Source organism: Myripristis murdjan, chromosome 14 (assembly GCF_902150065.1).
Source record: "Myripristis murdjan chromosome 14, fMyrMur1.1, whole genome shotgun sequence".
Classification (NCBI taxonomy): Eukaryota; Metazoa; Chordata; class Actinopteri; order Holocentriformes; family Holocentridae; genus Myripristis; species Myripristis murdjan.
Window position 1 is genome coordinate 25,877,910 of NC_043993.1, and position 26,955 is coordinate 25,904,864.

At 39.1% G+C, this 26,955-nt stretch overlaps 2 protein-coding genes across 2 annotated transcripts; both read right to left on the bottom strand.

Moving 5' to 3' along the window:
- Positions 1 to 752: 752 nt before the first annotated feature.
- frmd8 (FERM domain containing 8) lies at positions 753 to 15,547 on the bottom strand. Its single transcript, XM_030068870.1, has 11 exons — positions 15,388 to 15,547; positions 12,891 to 12,988; positions 12,539 to 12,706; positions 11,495 to 11,596; positions 9,427 to 9,485; positions 8,752 to 8,918; positions 6,614 to 6,829; positions 6,343 to 6,466; positions 6,023 to 6,172; positions 5,039 to 5,267; positions 753 to 4,732 (listed from the first exon to the last, which is right to left on the bottom strand). Exons 2-11 carry the CDS (start codon positions 12,979 to 12,981, stop codon positions 4,620 to 4,622), a joined length of 1,419 nt encoding a protein of 472 aa, XP_029924730.1. The 5' UTR covers positions 12,982 to 12,988; positions 15,388 to 15,547; the 3' UTR covers positions 753 to 4,619.
- Positions 15,548 to 20,317: 4,770 nt separating this feature from the next.
- Positions 20,318 to 26,473, bottom strand: rom1a (retinal outer segment membrane protein 1a). The gene is made up of 5 exons (XM_030068871.1): positions 26,265 to 26,473; positions 25,757 to 25,987; positions 22,930 to 23,360; positions 22,234 to 22,480; positions 20,318 to 21,729 (listed from the first exon to the last, which is right to left on the bottom strand). The coding sequence occupies exons 2-5, from the start codon at positions 25,904 to 25,906 to the stop codon at positions 21,526 to 21,528; spliced, it is 1,032 nt and encodes a 343-aa protein (XP_029924731.1). The 5' UTR covers positions 25,907 to 25,987; positions 26,265 to 26,473; the 3' UTR covers positions 20,318 to 21,525.
- Between the last annotated feature and the right edge of the window lie 482 nt (positions 26,474 to 26,955).

Sequence of the window (26,955 nt, forward strand, 5' to 3'; positions counted from 1 at the left end):
CATGTGTATAAATGGGCAGGGACAAAAAATTAGAAACACCTCTCCTTATAATGGAGTCCAGTACAACAGCTCTGCAAACTACAACCTCAATAATAAACATAGAATTAAATTTAGACATTCTCCACAATGTCAACAAAAACTGAGCATTATGAAATTCCCTAAAAGGTAGAATTTATGGCAGAACATTTATATTGGATTGCATCAGATTATACAGGTGGACCTGATAAAGTGGACAATGAGTGTAGATTAGGATGTATACATTTCACTTTGTGGATATTGATATGTATTTGTGACTGTGACTTTTGTTAAAACTGTTCTCATGGAGAAATCAAGCACAAGTCAGCATGTAGCTTACTTCCGTGGCAGCCGTGGATATTTCCATACTAAAAATACTGTGATGTTCCACATATTTCAATTATTTATAATGCTAGAAAGTGTCAACAAAAGTATCTGCACTGTTTTTGTTTGTATTTTAAAGAATACAGTGCACTAACCACATTTCGTTCTTAAAGGCTAAAATGAGAACAAAAACAAAAAAGGAATAAAGTATGTGCACAGAGGCAAGATGGGTCAACTCTTTAAATATTCCTAGCTCTGATGAGAAAAAAAAAAAAGACCTTCACATTTTCTAGCAGAAAGTAAGTAATTGATGAGGCAACTTGTATCAAAACAGATTCACCAGCATGTAGCATTAACAAAATTTCACAACCTGTAATTAATTAGAGTCAAAGGATGATATTATCAGGCAGAAATGGAATCCTTCTCTTTATTTAATGTAATCTGTAGTATAACTTGACATAAAATTTCACATGGAGAAAGTAAACTTTTCTCAATGAGCTTTGAACAGAAGCAGAGGATGACTTTCCCTCCCCGTCAGGCCAACACTGGCAGACTGACTCACATCAATGCAGCACACAGTTAACCACACTCAATGCACACAAGCCTAATTATACAAGTGGTCAGTGTTCAGACAGGGCACTTATTACCAATATATGTCCATGTTGGCGTCTGAGTGCTCCATTTGAAAGTTAGTATTTAATAATTCTGAAGTCATCTCTATGATTACTCTTCTCGCTTTACTTTTCGACATGCTTTTTGAGAAACAGGACCACTTTGCATCTATTTGTGACAAAAGCCAACAGATGTCAAACACATGTAGTTTAAGCTGAGTTTGCACTGCATTGATAGAAAGAAGATAATATTGTTCAGTAGCAGGTTGACCAGTGCAGCTGTCCAGGGAGTTGTTCAGGCCTTGTCAACATGTTCATATCAGCTAGGGAAGGTGAACTTCATCGGTTAGTTGAAAATATGAGACACAGCACATGGCGACTGTTTTTTTTTTTTTTTTCTCCAAACCCTAGCACCACCAAAATTGCCCATCCCCTAGTTTACAAGTACCAAAACAGTCCCTCCGAGGCAAATGTAGTACAAACAAAAAGGCACTTTATGTTCTTGTAAAGTGTCCACTTGAGGAAATAACGCTTAAACTGACCTATTTCTTCATTTTCTTTTGTGTAAGAACACTGACAAGTATATGAAAGTGAAAGTAAAAATATTCTTTTATGAAAGCTAAGAAACAATATAAAGAATCAGCAGATGTAAAACAATATATACAGTGTATTAGTATTAATAGTGCAGAATCATATCACATGATGTGTGGCTTGTCGGAATGACTATTCTACAATATAACATGCATAGTGTGACTCAGCAACAACAAATCAGACTGTTGCCTCTGCATCGGTTAAGTTACATACGTCAAAAGGACTTAGAAGAAAAACACATTCTGCAGTTTGCATACGCAGGGAATCGGGAGGGATACATGATGACTTTGATTCCTCTGGCATTATCACATCTCAAAACGAGCACGCCGAGTTCAAGTGGAAGGCAGCTGAATAGTTTTGTATGTATTAGTGAGGTGAAACGTAGAGAAAAGATACAGGAACTGCTTCTAGTAAGATCAGGGTGAATTTCTGAGAGGCATCCGGAGGACCCTGCCATGTAAAGATGGAGGCATACCACTGTTTCCGCAACCAATAAGAGCTGGAGCGCGATATTGACACAGTTTGCACTATTGCTGACAATTTGTTCTCTCTTGAAAATGTGAGGCAGATGTTCAGTGACTTCACTGTGCCGATTCTGCGGTACAAAGCGATGTTTCACTCTTGCAAGCCAAAATTTTGACATCAAATCTCGATTAGCTGTCAGAGCTGTTAGAATCTGAATTCTGAACCAGCGTTTAGGATTCAGGCAATCAAAGACTGACAAAACTGCATGCTGACAGGTAAAATATCACCATGATCTCTGTAATTACATCTCTGAAACCTCTGAAATGGCATGATAATTTCACAGAGTATGACATATGCTTGTTGAAATGCTCAAATCTTGATATAGTTCATCTCCCTGGCTAAAGATATCATCCATATCAAGCCAAAGCCGGGGTGCCAGAGGAGACAGATGAGACAAATAGCGCCTTGGTGACATTATTGCTGTTATTTGCAGTTGAAAAGTTTTTTTTGTTAAGTTTAGTATAGCCATTTGTTACCATGGAGACTTTTCTATTCACTCAGTTCTATCTATTTTGTATATCTGAGAATCGGAACAATAAAGCTACAGGCACACAAAGTTTTTTTTGTTGTTATTGTTGTTTTTCTAAGATTCGACCTTTTTCTTTCTGTAGAGAAAAAATGATCAGCATTGCAAAAGGTGCCAATGACGCCAACTGTAAAAATGTGAGACTGAAACTATCTCTGAAGTGTTTACGGTTATTATATTGCAGCATGTGAGATAGGCTTGCTTTGGTATACAGAGGTATTAACAGCTTTGTAACAAGGCCTCGGTCAACTGTTCTGTGTTATATATATATTTATCTATACAGTACATTTCTAAGAGAGCTCCCACACTTCTTGCAAATGAACATTTTTGAACTGAGCCGCTATTTGCAGGGAAAACAAACTATTTTAAACAGCTAAGTACAAATTAGAGAAACACTGCAGTGTAAATAGTGGTTCATGACCCCTCAGTAGGCTGCAGTAGTGCTGTAACAAGGCCAAATGTTCACTTTAAGTTACTTAAATAAAGTAGAAAGCATCTTTTGTTTTAGCCTCTCTCATGTCAGAAGTTACACAGACACAGCACTGCCTCATTTTAGAAAGGATACTCATGTTCAGGCCGACTGAGCAAACAGTAAGGGTAACGTCCAACTCCGTGCTGTCTGTGTTGTCAGGTGAAGAGTTGTAATTAATTGCATTAATGCAGTTCATTTCCATTCTTTGCCCATTACCTTCACTAATTTGTTTGAAAGTATTTTTTACCTCACTTGTTTTAAAATTCAGTTTGACTTTGTTTTTCTATTTTTAATATTATCTCAATTACAATTTTTGTAGTTTTGGGTCCTGATTTATAAAAAGTGTTTTGTTAATGTGAATTAACAATTGATGTTTCAATGTAATAAGTTATTACTATCAGTCTTTTGTTTAATTCTGTTTAATTTTGACCTGTGTTGAAAGTCATTTTTAGAATGTGGCCACACTATTCTGCTTTTTTGTAGGAAAAAAAAAAGCACATTTCAAAAATGCGAATTGTTTGATGTGCACACTGTTTCCATGACAACCAGCTGCAACTATTGTCAAACGCTGCTCTGTAACTTTTCCAGAATTGTCAAGACATGAAGGTTACCATTCTGACATTACAAGAGTAACAAATGACTAACTTCTTCTGTGACTCGAAACATGAAACCCTGCCTCTTCCTTGTTGTGATTAGTCAGCTCACAAAAAAGTGCCTGACATCATATTTGTTCTTCTAAAATGTTGATCTTTCCCCAACTTCCTGTGCACTCGGCTCCAAGACATCAACTTTTCACATCTCATCTCATGTCCTGAAGGCACGGTCAATTAAAAAACAAAACAAAAACAGCAGAACAGCATGACCACACCCTTAAATAGTCCCCTAGAAAAGTGTTTTTCACTAATTTTGTAGCAACACTTGTGGCTGTATAGTGTTATTTGTTACAGAGTTTAATTTTCAACTCTCCATAGGAGTTTATTGAGCGTTACCTTAAAACAGCAATGCAGAGGTTATGCTCAAATGAGGCTTATTGTTTTAGAAACAGAGTTTTCAGCACTGCTTCATACAGCTGGAAACTATTACACAATTTTGGAAAATGGTTTTGACTGTTGGTTTCAAACTTGTTTTTAAGAAGCATTTGACTAGTGCCAAAGTCTGAGGATTTTTGTAAAAGCTGAAGACTTGTAGTCTTGAGGATAAGTTTGCCTGAAGGAGAACAGTGATAAAGGCCACATCCACAACACAGTGCTCCTAAACTGCTTTCCCCCCATATCCATCAGGTTGATCCTGGCCCATAATCAACAGCCACTTCAGTCTAACCTTAGAAGCATAATCGCTTAATAGATCTTGTTTTTCACATTACTATAGTCTCTTAATATAAACAACTTTGACGGATAAATATTGTCACTCGCACACAGATCCCTCTCTTGGTCCATTGCATTTTCATTTTTTTGAGTCAAACTCTCAAAACTGTATCAAGTCTTTTCCTTAAATCTCAATGTGAAATGTTCAGGTTTGGTCTTTGAGGAGCATGAGGCAGAGTTGATCCTCGAGGTTAGCCCTGCTCTAGACTCTCCACCACCTGCACAGCAGAGTACGAGGGTGCCGACACCTGTCGGTTGAAGAATGATGCAGCCCTTTTTGGCTTCAAACGTTTAATTTCTTTTCCTGAAAGACATCAAGAGGTAGAAAAAAATGTTACTCAAACAGTGCATTTCATCTCTCACAAAACAATTTATATCATCCAGCTTAGAATCACCTTTTTTATTTTTTTCCGGGACAAAAGCATATTGAGACTGAAATCTCTCTTACAAAAGAAAAATAATTCCACCTGAAGTAATGCAGATTTGCAAATTTCAAAATTAAACAAACTAAATAAGCTCCCAAACATCAGCTTACTTCTTTACTGTAAAAGTCTGAGGGTCTATGCAAAGAGAAGCATTTCTTTAAAAACATCAGGTCTTCCACACTGACCATTGTCCACATAGCTGATGGTGTTAAGCGAGTGCACCCGACTGCACACGACACTGCTTTGCCTGCGCAGCTTCCCACGATGTCCACCACGTGCTCTCTCGGTGCTGCCGTCCTGTCCGGCAGGCTGCTGAGACGCACCGACCTCACCGTCTGCGTCAGCCGCAGCTCCGCCCTCAGACGCCGACTTCAGCTCCACACAGAACTCAATGAGGCCGCTCATAAGCTCTGCCTGGTGGACAAAAATAAATTAAAAAAAAGACATCTAACAGTTTGAAGGTTGGACCCGTGATGCTACAGCTTGGCAAAATACATGGGCAAACTGAGTAAATATTTCAGGTATTTATTTCAGTAGCCGAGCTCCATGATGACAGTGAATCACAGGCATGTACTCTTCTCATGTTGTCTTTCACAGTTTATTCCTCTAATATTTTGTACAGTAACAGGATTGGCTGTGATTCTTGTGAGGCAGGGTACAGGGGCTGGGTCGCCAGCCTCGGATTAGTGCCTGGTGTGATTAAATTGCTGCTTCTACCATTACGTAATATCTCTTCACCATCTGGTGGCTGACACAATCTTTCCCATAATGACCAGGCTAGATAACTCACTACAGCAGTCAAGTTTCTCTGCCAGTGACTCCTCTTCTTTGCATCCCTGTTAATACCTCTCTGCATCACATACTGCAGTAAATCTTGGATAGTACAAAACTCCACATCTGGCAAAATTTAAACTATTCCATTTCTGTACAACTAAGAAAAAACATATTTTAATATAGTTTTAAAAACAAGTTCTACACATTCATAGCGTTTTGCTCCTGCTGCCGCAAGTCAGTCCAATGACCAAGGAGGAAACAGATGTTGGCAGACAGCCTGAACAACCTGAGGGTCTACTTTCCTTTTAATATAGTTCTTTGTGTTGCATGGCTTGTCATCAAACAATTCAGGTTTTTGTTTGTTTTTAACTTTATTATACTAGAGGCATCCTTACTTGTTTTGAGTAGATCTTCAGCAGCTTGTTGACAGGAGTGCCAGCTTCCTCTCCATCAAATTCAAGCCAAAGAATATGAGAGTCTCCCTCCTCCTCAGGGTAGCTGTGGTCCCAGGACAGCTCATTGAAGCGCAGGCCAAGAAGCACATGCTGTAAAAAAAAAAAAAAAAAACACGTTTACCAAGAGAATTATGAAGAGATGTAACAGCTCCGTCCAGTCTTTCTTCTTATCGTCCACAATGTTTTGCCCAAAAAGTGTCATAATACCTCCTGTGAAAAACATAGCATTGCACTGGTATTTTACAAAACTGTCAACCCACCTTCTCTTTGACATCCATCACATAAACTCCCTCCAGGCTGATCCCAACATTAACGGCTTTGCGTCCTCCCCTTTGGAGGATCCCTTGAACTGGCTTGTCAATCTCCCCAAAGAAGAAAGCACACCTGTTAAAACATACATTGCATTCCCATTAATATCATCCAAACTGAAATATGAGGTAAATTTAAAGCATCTAAGTGTTTGCTTTCAAGTTTTACAAGGCATTTAAGTTGCCAAATATAGATGGCAACCAGCTTAGCATAACTTCGTACCCATAGTAAGGCAGAGTGTGGCATGTGGTGAGGTACTGGTGCAGGAGCTGGGTGGGCTCAGGGGGGCTGCCAGCAGATGTGCTCATCTTTTTGTACTCTGCCAGCAGGTTCTGCTCCAGTCCTGCCTGCCGGCTCCCCTTTCCCCTCAGAGTGGAGAGCAAACCTCCACTCCCCATGGCAACATGTGCGGGCAGAAAAGACGACAGTTTCTTTTCTCTGTTGCAGACGAAAGAAAGCAAATGAGTCGCTATGAAAACATGGCAAAGTACGTAACTTCAAGTTGGTGAGATGCTGCAGATCTAATACACGTTGAGACTATCAGGAAAAGGGAATCCTCTTTTGGAAAAACTGAGCTCTAGATTTTCTTCGATAGAACAAAACCTATCACATATCCATACTGAGTTTTACAGCACTTTTCTGTGCTTCTGTCTTTCTGATTAACAAGAGGATTTGTAAAAGATGTTGCACAGTAGGACTGAGTAAACTATCAACATTATATCAGTACTATGAGGCATCGTCTGGAATTTGGACATCCTAAATTTGTGACAGTTTTGTCTTTTCTTGGTTTTAAAAGCTTCAATAAAGTAAAGGGATGCAACTAAGTAGACTATTGTTGCTATTCTATTATCTGCCTCTACCTGCTTGATCATCATTTCCACTTTACTATTGATTGTTTATTGAAAATCTCTTGTGTGTAAAATCTTATGAAAGCACCAAGTTATCCTTACAATATCGAGTTACCTGGTCAAAGATAATGTGATACTTGATTTTATCCTGATTGTCCAGCCCCACTGAACCCTGGGTGTGTAATTTTCAAGCTGTCAAAAAATCTGAGTACTATTTAAAACAGTATTCAGCCTCATTGATTGATGTACTGTCATATTTTGCATAATTTCTACACAAAAAGTATAGTAGCAGCATTTTTACAGTACGGCTGGCTGGAGAGATCATTTTGATACAAATAAGCCTTTTTCTGAATCTAATTGCCGTCAGATCGTTTGGTGATTTTACCCAAATTCAGAGAACTGTAGCTGATTAGATTAAATACTGTTCATCTGCCTATACGTCTTTGCTGTCGTAAGACCATAAGTTCTGGAAAGACCTAAGTCAGAGCCAATGTACATTCACACTTCACTCATCTATTTTCACTATTTACAGCAAGGCGTCCCAAAACCTATCACTACAGCTGCCTTCTTCTCCTCAATCACCACCACTCATATTCTGCCAAGAAAAAAAAAGTGGGCATGGGAGGGACGGAAGGAAGAAAGTAAAAGCCGGAGAGGAGCTCTGAAACTGCAACAGCTTGTGTTCTTCAGTGTCATAACAGATGACGACCATCTTCTGAAATGGGCTGCTTGGTCTAAGATGTCATCAAATATACATAATTGTATGTTGAAAGTTCATAGTTTTAATCAGTAGATAATCATCCTAATAGCTGTGTTTTTCTCCTCTTCAGTGGTCCAATTATCTCATAGCTGAGCAGCACAGAATTTGATTGGGCTATATCAGGGTTGATTCAAACATCATGAAATTTACTTCCTGAAGTGAATACACTTGAGTGCCTGGTCACGTGTTGTCTATGATTGGGACAGCTGGCAACATAGCGATTGATTTCTGGGTCACAGAGGAAAATAAAGGAAAAGAGGAGTGATTTTTGGGCTTGAGGAGCACAGCTTTAGTCTCTCTTTAACAGAGTGCAGACTTTGAAGTGTAATATTTACTGCAGCCAGTGGGCAGATTGTAAAGCAGGATTTTATCTTGAGAAATATTTTCATGATGGAAAATGTTACTTATCTCTCAGAGAAATAGCACTAACTATAACATGAAAATGAAATGCAACATTAAGGACCAAACAGCATCTAGTCATCTTCCACGTAAAAACACTGCATGTTGCATGAGTCTACATTTACCTTAAATGCATTTTAATCAGACATTCATTTATTCATTTTGTGCCTGTAGAAGCTTTCAAGTGTTAGAAATAATATATTTGTTTGTTACGTTATCAAAGAGAAAAAAAAAAAAACACTATTACGCTATTATTTCAGTAACTGCAATTACTTTATGAACATATTCACACATCAGGCCACCTTTGAGTGGATTCTGGAAATTGTCACTCGGGTGCAGCCCTAACAACTTACCTTATAGTAGCAGTCAGTTTTTGGCTGTCCAGGCCAACTCCCTCATCGAGGGCGAGAGACAGCGCTCCGAGACCCGTCCAGTGCTCGGGGTCACAGGGGTAGCGACCTGTGAGGATGTTGCTCCTGGCCTCGTCATACAGGAGTCTCAGCACTCCTTCATCATCTATCTGCTCAGCAGGGAGAGGATGACAAAACACAAACACTTAGCAGGGAAATGAGCTCAGCGCTAGTAGCAAAAAAAGAAAATCTGCTGTGAATGATGTAAAACATGAAAATACATTGCCAATAGAATATATAAAGCCAGTGAAATGGCAGTGCCAGCTTACAACAACACACAGCTATGAACAATGCACTCTTTGATGTTTGATGTCAGCCAAACATTTTCATTAAAGCTCCAGTTCGTATTTCTGTATATTTTTTTTTTCCAAATACCTTTAAACTCATGTCCCTTATCAAATACACTGACACTACAGTCAATGAGACCTCAGTTCATGTACTTTAGAGCAAAAAAGTCTTTAATTCATTAATGTAAATGTAATCAGAGAGCTGTGGGGCAAAAATACAGCCTGGGATAGAACCATACTCCAAATACACAATTTAACATTAACACTGTCTGTTCCCAGAAAATCAGACCATTTTAAAAAAAAAATCACAATGAATCAGGATTAATGGTACCTGTAGCTCTTTAGACTTGGGATAAAACACATTCCGTCTGTATTGGAGACATGGTTCATCTTGGGGGGGAAGAAGAGGACAATGAGCACATAAAAGCAGTGAAAAAAGCATGAGGGCAGATATGCAGCTCAGGACATGTGATGGCTTACGGGTAAATGTTATTTCAGAAAATAAAAAAACTGGATTTCCTGTTCAAGTAAACAAATACTGAAAATTGGAATTTTTGCACTCAAGAGAAAACAGTTCTGCTGCAACCCGTGCAGTGACTCCAAACCTGAGTGGAGCTGAGCACAGCGAGGCGAGCAGAGTCCAGTCGGGGACGAGTGACAAACAGTGATTTGAGGTGACACTAAGCACACTGGACTGTCTACCACTCAGCGACTCCAAACAACTGTGTTCCTGCACTGCGGCAGACCCAGAGGCCACAGAGTCCACAGGCTGAAATCATTCCCTGTAAAAACTTTAACTAATCCTCCGCTTTACTGCATTGAGATGATAATCCACAAGACCTTTTTTTTTTTTTTTTCATTTTGGCGGTAAGCTCTCTAAGCTGTGGTACTTACACTGTACAGTGCTGACGTCACCTGCCACACCCACAAATAATAAACAAACAAACTGCACATCTATTGCAATTAATAACCACAAGTAAATACTAAGCCTGTATCATTTTATCAGCAGCAGATGCTAACCTACTTATAGCAACTACTCCCTACTTAGATGTCACAATACAAAATGATAACAAAGCTGTCTGCTCTAAACAGGACCAGAAACAATCCAAATGTTACATCTGCAGCTCATCTCTGAAGCCATCTTTCAAAGGCAATGCCAATGTTCATTCCACTTTTAGCTTGGAGGCAGTCTCCTTCCCCTTTAGTGTTCATGCTCTCCTCTGAATGATGTATTTCTCCTTCAGTTTTTTTGTTGATGCATGTTGGGTTTATGTAGGCACTGCTCTTTTGTGTGTGTGTGTGTGTGTGTGTGTGTGTGTGTGTGTTTGTGGCTACTCTGCTGTTTATTCCAATGGATTTAGTGTCACAAGGGCTACAAAAATGACGCAGTTAGTACTGTCTCACTGTTCATTCGCCTTATTCACCTCACCACCATTTGGGTTAACTGACATTATTTGGGGGATTAGAAGTAGAAGTGCCATAGACGCCAATATTAAAACTCCGATACTATTTCAACACTAATGTTGAATGAAATGATACAGAGATCACACTATCATCCTTTCACAGCCCTTATTAAAAGACTTCCAATGTGTTTGAGCGTCATGGTTTTCATGATTTAAAACGAACAGAAGTGAAAGGCTGCTCTGTTGATTGACTTTCATTAATTCTACAGCAATAAAACAATGATTAAAAAAACATAGTTCAGCCTTGGCAAGTGTTTTATTGTAGCTACTTAGATGATTTCCAGCTGTGATTAATCCCATAGTATTTTGATAGCAGAATTTTAACATCAAAGTCTATGACACTTCCATATCTACTCCCCCATAATGACGTCAGTTAACCAAACAGGTGAATGAGGCAAATACTCTGAAATGGCTGCAAACAACAATTATTTTCAATTTGTCTATTGTTTTTTCTTTTAAAGCTTAAAAATAACGATAAATGTTGTCTCCAAATTGCTTCCTTTGTCTGACCAGCTGCCGCAAAAACGTAGTGTTAATTTTTATAATTAGGAACAAACTTAAACTTCTGTGAAACTACATCCAGCAAATATTTGGATTTTTACTTGATAAATGACAATTACTCCGTTATCAAAATTATAACTGATTCATTTCCTGTTGATTAGCTAATCAATTAATAAACTAGTTGTGTCAGCACTACTTTGACATGATGAAAACTTTGGTCACAGACATAATTTTGGTGCAATTCTTACATGTAATTCTGAGAAAGTTGATAACCAATCCTGGTTATTTGCCAAACATAAATAAATGAATAAATAAAAAATCTGCATCAAACCAATTACAAAGCAAAGGCAATTCACGAGTAAGCTACAAAGCCAGCAGGAATAGCTGCAGAAAATGAAACAGGCCCGGCTCCACATGCACAGAGCAGCCTCTCACCTTGTGATATGTCGTCTTCTGAGGCCTCGGTGAAGCGATAGAGCAAGTCCTGCCACTGCCGACACAATTTGTACGGCTGATGCCTGGGCTTCAACTGCAATTCTGAGAAATAAGAGAAACGGAAAGATGATACAGTGAGATGTGCATGCCTCTCTGCACTGCTGGAGCTAGTCACCTCTCAGTGGGGCTGCTCAAATCCTGAAGCTAAATGACCACTCCAAGAGCAAGACAGAGAACAAGCAATTCTCTGTGACTGAATAAATATTTTTGATTTAAAAAAAGTGAATTACTCCTAATTTTATCAAATTAACAATTACTTAACAGCTGCATATCAACCGTTTTATAGCACATGCTTGGAGAACAAATATGTAAATCATTTGTCGTCAATGAGGCAATGCAGGCTTTTGATTTGTCTGGGTGCTTCTGGGCATTTGGAACATGCACACACTATCATAAAGGAGTATCCCCATATGAAAACTATTTGGATATGTCTACACCTGCCAAATCTTCTGTCACGGGTGTACCTACAAATAAAGTTTTTGTGAATAAGACAGACAGAGGAAAAATGCAGACAAGCTTCACTGACTACATCTACAAGCATACAGAAAACTAGTATTAGTCATACTGTGGTAAAAATCTTGTTCAGGTTAAGTTTTTTTACATGCACATTTGGTCCCATACAACTGAGTACCCCTGCTGACATAAATAAAACAACTACACAGAATATTCCTGTCCATCTGTGGTGTGCTGTGCCCACAGACAGAACAATTTAACAGCAAAAAGTATGAAAATATGTGACCACCAGCTACCCGCTCTCTCTTTGATATAGGTTGAATCCAAAAATTGTGTACTGCTCTGCTTCATTTCATTGTGGCAATTTAATTGTGGCAATTTAATCATGGCAATCACAATGAAATGATACAGCCATCCATCTGTAGGAAATCAGTGTAATTTAACCATCTCTATGAAAATCACTTTAAAACCATTAACAAAAGCTGTCATAGCACTGATGATGAACAGTCTTGCAAAAAAAAAGCTTCTTACCAAGCAGCGGGGAACAAAGCCAGAAGGCAAAAGCTTCCTGCGCAGAGTCAGGAATATGGAGAGCCTCCCTCACACTGCGGCCCAACTCTTGCACAGTGACGCTACTGACCCCTTCTACACACAAGTGTACGGCGCTGTCACCCACCAGGTAGATAAGCACATCTTGAGCTGTGTGAAATCATAACATATGGCAACAAAATTAAGATTTGTGAGGACAAATCAGCCAAAGTCAAGCAAAAATCATACTGGCAGCCTTTGGATAGCCTTAACTTGTATAATACTTCAAAGACAGTTCACTATAATACACTGTGGAGTTGTTTTAAGTGTAATGTTAATATTTGCAGTGCCGTACCACGGGTAAGTGTTGCAGAAGAAGCAACACTTCCTCTTTGTGAGTGATCATCTGATGGTTCTGGAGGAAAACCACACTCATCTCCTTCCATTTCTGGTCTGAAACACAAAAACCACTCTTCATCCGTCACAAGAACACAGGATTTCCACTCTTTTAAGGAAATTATTTTGCAGGAAAATGCACTGAGTCTTAGAAGAATAAGTGTGTAAATTCACAGAACAGTTTCCAAGTTGACTTTGAGAAGTACACAGTTCACATCCCTTTTCCAAACTGTTTACTTCCCCTTTCTAACACACACGCCACACACACTTGGCAGAGCTGTAATCTTCCCTTTGTCTGAATGGCAGTTGGATTGCTGGCAAGATTTATGTCGCAGTTAACAGGTAAATACATGTACCTCCAGTAATCAGTGCAAAACCAGCTTCCAGGAAGAGAAACTACTGACTCGCATGCTAATGCTCACAGTACAATATTTATTAAAGGAATACTGCAACTTTTGAGGAAAAATTCTCTTTTTCTGCCTTTCCCAGACTGAGACAAGACTAGGGTGTTGCATGATCGACTGCCAACCATCTACAATTTGGAAAATATTCTGGTATATTATTATATATGGGCAAAAGTAACAGAGCCCTGAAGACCTACATGGAAAGCTACAGCACCATTTGCACATGGAATGACAACAGCCCTGTTGCCAGACACTTTAATGGGCTAAAGGTTTTCTCACATTATCACATCTTGGCCAATTTCATCCTAAGGCAGGGTCAAGGAGGTCTTCCCAGTCCCTCAAAAATATCGCAGCATGAAGAGGCTACAGAGTCAAGACGATCCAACTGGAGCCGCTCCAATTTGCACCAAATATGTTTGATATTTTTTGGTTTGGCTGTTGGCTAGTCTAATGCTGACTGGCTTTTTTTTTTTTTCTTGTAGTCAAGAGAGGTCGCAAAACTGTCACCTCCCTGGAAAGGCTGTGAGTGAGCTGTTAATGTTAATGAGCAAATAATGAGTAAATATAATGATATCTTTGACCAAATACCTCAATATTGTGACAATATTGTAGGGATGACAACTGGTCCTTTCATAAGATATTTACACACCAGCTTTTTGATTTAAAAAAAAAAAAAAAAAAAAAAAAAAATCATTAGTCATGCAGATAAAATTACCAAACAGGTACATGCAAATAAGTCTAGTCAGCTCAGGCAATTGCATCACATTATCTTTTAAACCAGGAAAAGACAACACTTACACAACATCACAATATTACAAAATCCAAAAACAAAGGCAATATATTGTCTCACATCACAATCTCTATATTTATAGGTACATAAACCTGCCCTAACCCTACATTTTCTGAGCTTCCCCCTCTGGCTTGGAGTGCCATTAAACAGACTTTAGACACTAATGTTGTACAGGTGCACTGCACAAAGAGTGGCCACTCACTAACTAAGTGCCATTTTCAAGAGGCACAGTGGTTTCTCTTCGCCTGTGCACCTAACACATAACTAAATTTTGCTACAGATCCATGCAATGGTCATGAGAAGTACCATTCAAGAACCATTATGATATATGGCTCTGGGTTGACATGCTGCCGTGGTACATAGTACTTTTGTTCACTACATGGCAGAGTCAAATTTGGTTTATTTATCTTGCCAAAGCATGCGTAACAGCAAAAGTAGAGACATTTAGAGACACCTATTGCCATGAATTTATTGACTTTTGGCAAGCATTATAATTTTGGGCTGAGATGTAGAATGAGTGGACATTTTTGCAGGTATGATACGCTAGTCTGTTTTGTGACCAGCTCAGTGTTATCGTCATTAAATCATTAAATTAACCATGTGGGAGGAAACACAGACGGGTCAAGCGGACCAATCACAGCTCCTGCAGCCTTGTTTCTCCACAGGCCCAGACGCAGATACGGTTCACACACCCAGCCATGAACTGACCTGGACAATGTGTAAGACATCCATCACAATCTGAACAAACTTTTATATCCGACTCTCTTCAGTACCACAGTTTGACTCCTGACAGCACGCCGTTTAACTGGAAACTATCCCAACGCCTCTCAACATATCACCGTTATCCAGTGGCACTTGTGCTGTGCGTAAAACAAGTTTCCTATCCAAATCATCCCAAAACAAACCCATTTGAATAATAATAATAATAATAATGATAATAATGATAATAATGATAATGCTAAAGTTCCCGGACGATGAGCCTCACTTTACCAGGCAACAACAGTGGAAGCGCCCTATTGGCCATCCGTGGTGGCTATTAGCTAACATTACCAGCTTTAACGTTACACAGCATTATTTTGGTACTTTTTTATGCCTCGTCCATTTGACAACAAGGCATAAAAAATCCCCATGCTTACAAAAGAAAGTACTTTTTTTTTGGCGTTGTGTCCCATAAAGTTAGCGATACGTTATTGCAGTCGAGCTCCTGGGCTGTGAAGCCGTTAGCAAACGAAGGAACAAAATGTCCCCTGTCGTTCACCTACCCTGCTAATGCCGTGAAACCCCCTCCGAGAAACGCTGGGCCTGAAGATATATTGTTTTACAGTTTAGAAAATACTTAAAAATGAAATAATTTGAGTCTCCTTTGGCTTCCTGGCTGGCGTGCCAGTTGTCTGAAAACTAGCTTTCCGCGCAGCTGCAACAGTTCGGCTGGTGGGGAGAAGAAGAGCGACTCCTTTATTTTGAATGAAAATGTGTTGGGCGTGACTGTCACCCTTTCTGCTGCTGTTAGAGACAATATCAGGAAATATAATAGTGATTACAGAGCCAGGGGACGGGGGAATAGTCAGAGAAAAAAGTCAGGATTTCTGAGATTGAAGTTTACGAGAAAGAAAAAAACTCTATAAAATTTTCTGAGATTAAAGTGGAATATTTATGAGGGGGAAAAAAAACACAAATTAATGAGGAAAAAGTAAAAATTAGCAGATTAAAAAGTCACAATTTTGCGAGAATTTGCAAGAAAAAATCTCTGAGACTCAAGCTGTTACTTTATGTGAAGACATGTGCAAATTAATAAGAAAAAAAGTCTTGAAAAGTAGTGTGTTGTTTTCTTCTGAATAGGCCCAGGTCATGGCAATGTCTCTTCACAGTCCAAATGCTGTTGATACTATTGTGATTCTGGGTTAAGATCACAAGAATTTCCTTATTACCAAATCCCACTGCAAAGTATAATTTGATGAGATTATCAGGTGAAGGCGTGATACACAGCAAGTGGCAGAGCCTGAGGTATGTGGTTCATCCAACCTTGCAAAGTGAAGCAAAGTGGTTCCTTTACCAAAAAAATTAAAAGAGAAACATTTTGTTTTTATTTTTCTCATAAAATTGTGACTTATTTTCTTCTAAATTTATGACTTTAATCTGGGAAATTCTGAGTTTTTTTTCTCAGAATATTACCCCTCCCTCCCCTGGCTCCGTGATTTTTCCCCTTACAATGGCCCTACTAACTCGTTGTACCCAGTCAGTCAAGAGGGAATGCACGAATACACTATTAATAGTCATAACAGCGGTTTCAACCTAATGTATACCATCTTCATCAATATATATATATATATATATATGTATATATATATATATATGGCTGTTTTAGAATCACATCGAGCTGTAGCAGCTTTGTATGGAAGTGTAGAATCGACCACAGTTTTCATTCATGTGCATCAGTTACGGTCTAAATCTGCCCTGCCTCATCTTTGTTTTGGGCAGGTTCACAAAATGAGCCCCATAAATCAAAGTGTCCCTCTCCACAGAAATGGTTCAAAACGCACTGATCCCTAAAGCGGCTCGAACAGCTCAACTCGGCCGCGCAGAGAATGCCGCGGGCTTGCTGACGTCATCACGCAAACGTCACCGCAGCTGGTGTTTGTACGGACTCAGGGCTTGAATGACAGGAAGCGTGTTTCTCTGCCCCTTTGTACTGGAGATATCATCTGTTTCTGTCCAAATGCCAGCAGGTCCTCTGAGACAGGACTTACGCTTTAATCCCCTCTGCGAGATTATTTATCCATAAACAAAACTTAGCAGCGTAAGGGCTCTGCTGATACTTGACTTTTTTAAATTAGAATTTCAATATTTTATTAAACTTCCAAAAATTGTAAATAATAACAAAAATGTTTTACCACTGACATTCATTATATTGAAATACTTACCAAGAATAAGTTATTTTCATGAAAATCCTCTGTTATTTCAGTTATTTAATGTATTTTTTCCTTATGTTTACAAAGTTATGTTTTAGTACCTTTATGATATTGTAATGCACAACACTTTGGGCCTGTCTTCCAACAAAACCAACCAGACACTTACTATCTTTATTAAGTCTCATTATGCTTGCCCACAGGCCAGACATGCACACTTTGTAGAGCTGAAGTCACTAAGTCAATAGCCAATAATGAATAAGGCAGCTGATAGAAGAGCACGTGACAAAGGCCACTGCAAGACATAAACTGGGTTGTTGGTTTTAGTTATCACCATGGCCATAAATGCACCATTAATACCCATGAAAGTGTTAATGAACATGCATGACTTTGATGCTGCTAACAGTATTTTTACTTATTTTATTGCAGTTCATTTGTCTGTTGTCTTTTACTTTCATATTGAGTCATATGCTGTGAAGCCAAAGACAAATTTTTACCTTCTGGTGGAAAATACAGTATTTATCCTAATCTACCAATTGTCATACCCCATAATAATAATTAAACAATAACACTCAATACACTGAATTAACTATACTGAAAATGACTGTAACTCGTTACCCAAGCTTAGAGCAGCTGTCGTGTCTAAAGATAATGTGTGACCCTACAGCAGATCTTGCATTATAGCGGCTTCACCGTCAACACCACAGATCCCAATCAGCAGCAGTGTGATGGCTGGGAACAGTTCAGCCACTTAACTGTGACATGGGAAAGGAAATAGAGGAGAAAATGAAACCAGTCAAGCATAAACAATGCCTTTTAACCTTTAGTGGAACTTCCCATCAAACCGCCTGCATACTGTGCATTTCTATATTTGGCTCAATATGGTTGCAACACCCAGGAATTGAGCTCAGAACTTCACCATTGGTCTGTCACGTATTTGTTGAACATGCATGCGCTTCATGTGTGCAGGGCTTTGAAGAGCTGACGCATTTTGAAGATCTGCGGTCGTCTTAATGTGCAAAAACAGCTGTTGTTATTGTTATGGTGGAAACTGCATGGACAAATGAGGAAGTGTTTTTTTATTATTATTATTATTTTTAAAGCATGGTAGAACTTACTTTATGAAAGCAGCAGCCTCCAACAACATCCTCTGCTCACTCATTTACACACACTTGAGTGATCAACTACAGGAGGCTGGATGACAGATTTTATTAATCAGTGGAGATGATGACATTTTATTGCTACAGTTCTCTGAATCATGAAACATACATCCTGTGTTTTTATTTATTTATTATTTTTTAATGACGAATGACAGAGAAGCTGCTGATAATCTGATGTTGGTAAAGATAATTAAAATCTGCACACCTTCTCAAGAGCTGCAGTGTATACAAATTAATCCACACTGGAATATAAAAAGCTTGAGAGTTTACCACAATTAGAATTTATTTCCAGTGTGATTAGTCAAATATAAGGCCTAAACTGAAAATGTCTGTGTGCAGTGCAGTTGACAAGACATTTATAGTGACTGTGAGGTCTTTTTTTTAATTTTAGTTATGTAAGAACGAAAGAAGGAACACACACAAAAACAACACTCTGTCCGGGCTGTAGGCATGGCTACCTAAATTATACCAGCTGACTCTAATAACACCAACTGGTATTATGAACAACGGCCCATGTAATGAAGGACATCTAGTGGCCAGCAAAGCACCGCACCTTTAAATAAAACCCTGTACATCCATGTTAATGCACAAAATCCACTATAGGCCCATCAAACACAGCATGGCCCCTTTCTTCAAGGCCTTAATGGAGTACTACTGTATCTTCAGTGTATATAATAAATGACTCCTCAGTCAATGAAATGTGTAAAGCTTCAAATAAATGTTGTCTTTATCATGAGATCCCTATTGGGTTACTACAAATCACACCAACTCCAAGTTTAATATGCTATTTACTGCTGTGCTATATCCACAGGCTAATCCAATTTATCTCTCACCTAATATGAACAATTAGGTATGTCACCGCTTTATTATGAGGATTAACAAGCGCACACAATCACACAGACACACACTTTTAATAAAACGACTCCAATCATGACATTTCAATTGCAATACAATAAATGACATTTATTGTTATATGCTGTGCTCATCATGTAGCCTATTAATCTGTCATGATGGCGTTCAAGGATGAGAACAAATGATTCGAATCTTCTCTTTCTCTCCAAACTGTCTTTTTAATAAGTCGTGTTGCTGAAAGATTAGAGGTATTTTCTGCACCCATGGCTGTCAAGGAGAAATGCTTCCACTTGTTACACTGTTTGCTAAGATGTTCACATTTGGCAAGCATGTACCTAGCACAACTTTTTTTTTCATACCATTTTCCTTCAGTTGATTCCCCCTAAAGAATTTTCAGAGGACATTTTCTTTTTTTCTTTTCTTTTCTTTTCTTTTTTTTTTTTGCCACTTTAAGCAATAACAAGGGTACTTACCTGTGCTTTTCTTGTCCCATACCAGGGATACTGATACATTTTGGGACATATCCAACATCTCTTTCATATTGTCTTTGGTATATACCCTTACCATGAGCAAATTTGAAATGTGCATGTGCCCCAACTGAGCAAAAACCCATGATCAGCATGAGGCAACATCGGTGTGGAATTTTTTCAACACATTTTGGAATTGACACCTGAAAAAATCGGATTATTCCGGTGGCAAAGTGAAGTTTGATGTGGCACGAGATGGTTTTTACTGATAATTTAATCGAGAACCCAGTCAGTGAATCAGGCTCATATTACCACTGTAAAATCCAAGAACCACATTCATGAGCAACTCTGCAATGTTTCCCTTTATTCACTAGAGTTGCTTTTGATGACTTGTAACGTGTAATTTCTGTATGTGCATTTGAAAGGGTGTCAAAGATGTTTTAAAAGCATTTACATGTGTATAAATAAACACACAAAACCTTTGCATGGTGAATAGCATCTCACCTCCACTGTAGGAGTATACTGCTGGGCCAGCAAGTTGAGTATTAACAAATGGGATTAGCGGCTTTTGGAAAGGTGTCAGGGCAGAGGACACACTTAACAGCTTTCACTGCATAACTGACATCGACTAATCAGTCTTCATAATCCTATTCCCTGACAGGGAGAGTGAGGGAGGGAGGGGGAAGTAGGACTGGAGAGGGCCTGCTAAGGAGGGGGAAAGTGTGTATAGTATTATATATATTATGTTTGATGTGTGTGTAATTTTTTATTGGAAGAAGAAGGAATAAGTGACTCCACTCCACAAGGCAATTAGAAACTTGAAACTTTAATATGTTATCTGTTGTAATACCTCTGTAATATAGTGTCCTTTTGCATTGTTACGTAGCAGAGCGTTGTGTCGCATGTCTCTCTACAGTCAGCTTTACATCACCGTTCTTTTTTTTTTTTTTTTTTTTTAGACCAAAACAGATTTTTTTTTTTACATCAGCTGGAGAGTTATTGTTTACCCACTGAAGTGATGGGTAATTTTTTAAAATATCTTTGGTAAGTAAACAATCTTGGGAATGTGGTGTGAAATGCACATGGCAGGTCATTTCACAATGAGGTTAAGATACAAATGGTTTTGTGTATTTGTCAAGTTGTAAACAAGTGTAACAATAAAGGGTTTCTTGCTGTAAATAATATGAAAGAACAAAAAATAACTAAACAAAAGTCTTGCTCAACTCTTGAGCATATTATTCATTTTAAGCAGTATTGACAAGTAACTCATCAATGTTAGAAAGATTATAGATTATAAACACTGTGGGCATCTGTTGTGGTTTTACATACAGTACTGGATGGAGGGTCAATTATGTATTTGGAAATTGAATGGGAAGGTGTACAGGCAGTAAATGATAGCAGATAGAAGATAATTGTTTTGGTTTTTATATAAGAAATATTAGATGTACGATCCATGTCACTCACAAAAAAAAAAACAAACAAACAAAAAAACATAACCCACACTATACCTGAGTCGGTGAAATTCAAAGAAAATCTTAATTCACAAGTTGTATTCAACTTTATATTATCATTTATTTAGTCGCCCACTTGGTAAAAAAATAAGAATAAAATCATGCCTCTGTGCCCATTTACACCTGGCCAATTCATGCGTCTTGAGCAGATGGGATAGCTATTGGATAGCTAAAAGGCCAAGTGTGAATACATCCAAGACACATTGGGGCTGGAGTCAGATCTTATTTCTAAGCCACCTGAGGAGGAGTCTTGAGACGCATCATGGCCGCAATCTTGTTAAGTGTGAGTACATCCGTCTACCCAAGCCACAGCTGCCATCACTACGCTCCACCTGAAAACATCTGCATTTTGTGTGGGCGAGTGCAATCACATTTTTATCCATCTAATGAAGACGCATTGATGTGGCCAAGTGTAAATGGAATGTGGATAAACATGTCTGTATATTATCCAGATGAGAGATGCATGACATGATAAGTGTAAATGGGGCCATGATAATGTGTGCTTTAGGTGGCGGCAGCAGGGGTCTCTTCGCCCTCCGCCACTTGGTTCAGCAAGAGGAATTTCAGCACAGGGTCCACATACTCCATGATGGTCTCCTTCACCCCTTTCTCCAGCAAGTAGCCTTCAGTTTCGATCTCAGTATTTTCCTGCCCTGCCACTGCCTCCATGGCTGTCTGCAGATACCGCAGGCACACCAGCACAGACCCCTGGGGAGAAGGAAAAGGAAGTTACAGCACAAGAGAGACATTTGCTTCAAGCACTTTCTGACAGACAGATCATCCCTAATCCTAATTCAGACCTTAACATTTTTCCTGACAGAATGTCTGACAGAAAGAGCCCGAGGCAAACTTTGCCCAGCACTGAAGTTCCACAGGAAATAGGTTTCATCACACAGCGTCTCCCAGGATCCTGAACAGAAAGTGGCATTTTGTGGCTACTGCTTAAAATTTGTATGAGTATGCTGATGCAATACATACCTTAAATAATAATAATAATAATAATAATAATAATAAAATGATGACATATATGATCCAGGTGTCTTGCACCATTTGTGCAGCAGTATGTTCTTTCATCCAACTCCTGCAATAATGCTGTGAGGTGCTGATTTGTCTCCACATTAAAATCTTTCCAACCATATCTAATCAACACTGCTTGAACAGTGATTATTAGTCAATTAGTCAATTGTGGACCAGTGATTCTTCTCATCATACCTGGATCATAAAGACTGTAAGCACTCCAGCCCCAATGGTGTTCATCAGGCCCATGTAGTAGTGGACCAGGGCCTCCCTGCAGCCTCGGAGGTAGATGTTGAGCTCCTCAGTCTGGTAATCGTAGTTGTAGTGAGCTGAGTTGTTTGTGATTTGGTACTGGATGCAGGGCCGTGGAGAGCTTGGGTTGCAGCAGCTGAAAGGGACTCCATCCAGCAAGTAACGGCCATCCACGTTGCTCTTGATGCGGCTGGAAGAGAAACATCAAAGATACAAGGGATAGGATTTACCACAAAGAAGGCTGTAAAAGCTGCATTTGTGGCACATTATTAATACTAACTAGTGCAGTGCCTGTTCAAAACATGGCTGTTTGAAAACAGGACAACTGCTTGGCCTCTGGTATTGCTGCTTGCAGATTTCTGGAGAACCGCTTGTCCAAACAACTTCATGATCAACTGACACTTCACACTCGGCGGGTGCATTGCTGAGGACCCTCTTCCTTGGGTCCTCAGCAATGCACCCGCTGAGTGTGAAGTGTGAAGTCAATCGGATGAATGGTTGTCGATATAATCAAAGGACAGACAGACAGAGATTCCCTCATTTTAATTAGATTTTAGTTAGATGGTTATTCCATGATTGTCCGTTATTGGATTGTTTCATCATTCAGGCCTCACTGCTGTAACATTCGTCACAACTTACTCTTTCACATCCTTAGAGCTGAAGTCAAGGTAGCGGTTGCTGATCCACTGGACCTCAAACCAGTCCCTGTGGTCGGTGTTTCCACAGCACTGAAAGTCCATCTGCAGACGGTCAATATTCTGCTTCTGGAAACAGCGCCCAGGCGTGTCCGTGTCCTTGTAGAAGCGGATGCCATTCCTCAGGCCGATCTTCAGAGAATTCTCCAGGCTGCCCTTCATGACGTAGCTCATGACCACAGACAGAAGCATTAGGACGGTGAAGAAACAAGATGTCGCAAAATAGGGCTTCAAGAAGGTTTTCCAGCGAGGGAATCGCCCAGCATCCAGGGCATCCTGACAGATCTTCCCAGCAAAGTAGTTGATACCCAAGGAGGCCAGACCAACAAGCATGAGGGTATTGGGCACAACATGTACATCTGTGTTGTCCATTACCTGGAAGTAAGTCATAGAATAACATACTGAAGATTATTCATGCTCATTTTCTTCGAGAAATCAATACATTCAGAATATATTAACTATATCATATGCAATATATTTACATAAAATACTCGACATCGTACATCCAAAATCCAGCTGAAAATCCATCTGTCTTTGAACACAGACTTTCAAGCATGTGTGAATGACCATAGACCACCGCACATGGTATAGGTTATTTTCTAGCATCACTTCCCAGTTGTTCAGTGACATCCACACTTAAGAGCTTTCCAACTCAAGCACAAGCTCCTGTTGGCCACTGAGCATCTTAGCTGGAGCAACTGGGCCTTAAGTGTGTTGCTCAGGGGCATACAACAGTATTTGTCGACAGTATAATTCATGTAGCATCTCAAATTTTATCAGATCAGGTGGGATTCAAGCCAGTGAACTTCCATTCATAAGCTTTCTTGTTCTGATATGACAAAGATATGAAAAAAGAGATGAAATCATAAAGTAGCAGAACCTAACAAATGTCTCACTGCACAATAAGGCTGTGTCCATAAATGTGTAAGGCAATGCATGTTTTGTGCTCATTTTTTAGGATTTGATTGATTGCAGACCTGAGAGTCCTATGTTGTGGGATCATGTGGATCGATGGACAAATAGCAGAAAGTAGATTATCTCCATTGCACAAGACATTCTGTACTATCTGCTGCGGAGATTTTTTTTGGTCTGTAACTACACTTATTCCAGCAAAGGATTTATGAGTGTGATTAGTTGCTTTTTTCATAAGTGAATATTGGCACCAGCCAGATATCACAAGCTGTTCAAATAGCTTGGAAAGGTTTCTTTTTGTCTCAAAAATGTTATCTTTGGGAAAAAATATTTTGGTATTTTATAGTACAGCAACTAAAAGGAAATTCTTGCGCACAGTGTTCATTTCACTTGCAATTACATTGATTTTATCAGGAACAATGTCTTGACATTGATATCAGTAAAAAAACGTCTTCCTTTCTTTGCCTAGTTTCATTTCTTTCTGCACACCTGTGGCTTTAGAATTTCAGGTGTGCAAAATCTTTTTTGTTTGTCCTTTTAAAAATACTTTTTGACATATGAGTAATGCGAGAGTACAGCTATAGTCCAGTAGTACAAGGATCTAGTGATGTTTTATTATTCTTTCTACTAATAATTTTAAAAAATACATAAAAGTACTTAAATACGTATGCATCCAAACGCTTCAAATGAGCTGTGAATGTTTTGTTTGTGATGCTAAATTCTGATTGTCTTCAAAGATGGGGATTAAGGTGATTAAGGATAAAGACAAGATAGATCCTGGTTTAATAAACGATGAGTCAGGATCCAAATTGGGTCACAGGTGTGTTTAGTTCAGGTGGGCCTTTGAGCCTCTGTGCAACACTGAGAGGCTTAAAGTTGCACTGTGTACAGTTTCAGAGAAGTGAGGACCCTTTAGAGACACAGCTGTCCAAAAAGTGTGGAATAAGCATGAAATTTGATATTTGAGACCACGTCCAAGAGATCACATGCTGCTTATTCCATGCTTTTTTTTTTTTTTCAGTTGAGTCCAAATAGTTTTCACTTCAACCAACCCTCAGTTTTGCAGAGTGCACCTTTATTTTCTCACTTGAATCTAGGACTCAAAAAGGATATTTTACTCAGCTGCCTGTGTAGAATATGTGAAATTATGTCAGATATGCTTTGACTCATAGTCTCAAAAATCTTTTCTGTGGCCAGATTGCTTCCAAAGACTGTTCCAGTTGAAAGTAATACAACCACAGATGGTGTTTTTATTCATGTTTATGGTGGACTTGCAGTTACTGTGAATATGTGAATAATTACATTATAGTATGATACCTTTCAACCATTACGTATCTTATCTGTTAATGTAGAGCATTTATTGTACAGTGCAGTTTAGAAAAACCCTTTTTGTGTAACCCTGTTTTGTTAGCAGCTTGTGTATTGTCTTCCATGATATGTCATTTGTATATTATGTTCAGAGCATGGTTGCACTAGTACCTACACATGCTGTATATTCACTATTACATAGAGGAATATCACAATATCTCACGTATTATGGCAATAAGGTTTTATGTAAAATACTGTGCAACTTTTATGCACTTAGCTGCATGTTGCAAATGAAAGGTTTGCTGTTGCTTTGTCACCAAACTCATCCTGAACATTTCAAATAATGATATAAACCCGATGCAATGTTTTCACAGGATGATTCTCCAACAGGACTCTGATACAATTATGTTAACTAGATGAAGGTGCCCTCCAAATGCACCATGTAAAGCTAGCTGAATATTAACTCAGTCCTTGTATGCTTTTCGTAATTTGAATGCTTTTGAAGTATTGTTTTAAGCTTAAAGTCACAGGATGTAAGACTTAAGAAATACCTCTGCCCTCTTTCGTAGCTCCGTCTTAAGGATGCAGCCCAGGGTGAAGGTTATAGCACCAGCCACAGCTGCAAACCAGGAGAGTACCCACAGTCCCTGGGCTAACTTCACCCTTTTCTCAAAGGGGAATTTCATCTTCATCACCACCATGGTTGCAGCGAGGGGGTCCGAGTCTTACCGGGGGAGTAGGGGAAGGAGAGCGACAAGGAGGCGAACGAGACTCTGTTGTATCTGTGGATAAGGAAGAGAGTGCAGAGGCTAGACTCCAGAAGAATACTTGAGGTTGTAAATTAAAAAGCTTCAAAGAGGAACAGCACTGATGTAATTACAGTAATCACAATCAAAAAGAAACTTCTAGCCAGCTGAGAACAAATTTTTATCCAAAATGAAAAAAAAAAAAACAAGACAGAAATCCGTGGAGAATTCTAAGAATCAAAGAAAGATATTAAAGTTTTATATCTCAGATGATGTGTCTTGGATTCACGGATGCTGCTGGATCAAAGTTCACCTTATTTGTTGCCCCAAAAAGTGCCGAAAAAGGGTCCAAAAAACGTCCTCGGACCACTATGTACTATCCAGTGTGCCACACAGTGGATTTGGCACACTGGTTTGGCAAAACTGTATGCCCTGGACCGTCTTACCGCTAATACCTATGTATCCTATTAAAATGGTCTGTGAATCCAGGCCATTGTCTGCTCAGCAAAGCCTTCCTCGCAGAGCAGAGAGGGACATGGATGACAAACCAAATTGAATATGACAGGGAGATGGATATTATAAGGCGTTACCTTAGTAGCACAGATCCTTATGACACATCAGCTTCAGACACACACACACACAAACACACACACACACACACACATACACACACACAAATTTGACATGATAAATATAAGATTAGTACAATGTAAGATGAAAATGAAAGTTCAAATTATGAGAAATATTTTATTCATGTTTTGCTTTCATGTAATTATGTCTTATCTACAAAAGGAAAAACTGAGGGTAAAAAAGAAATAAACATGTCAGAGCTCACTGAAGTAAATTTACTTGGATTACTTGGCAGTTTTTCTCTTCAAATAATTAAAAAGGGAAGGAGTCTAGGCAAAGATACCAAAACCCAGTAGATACATCTTTGCTAACATGCCATTGTAGCTGCACCAGCGCCGTCTATGGCTCCTGCGGAGGAGGAGCCACCAAAACCT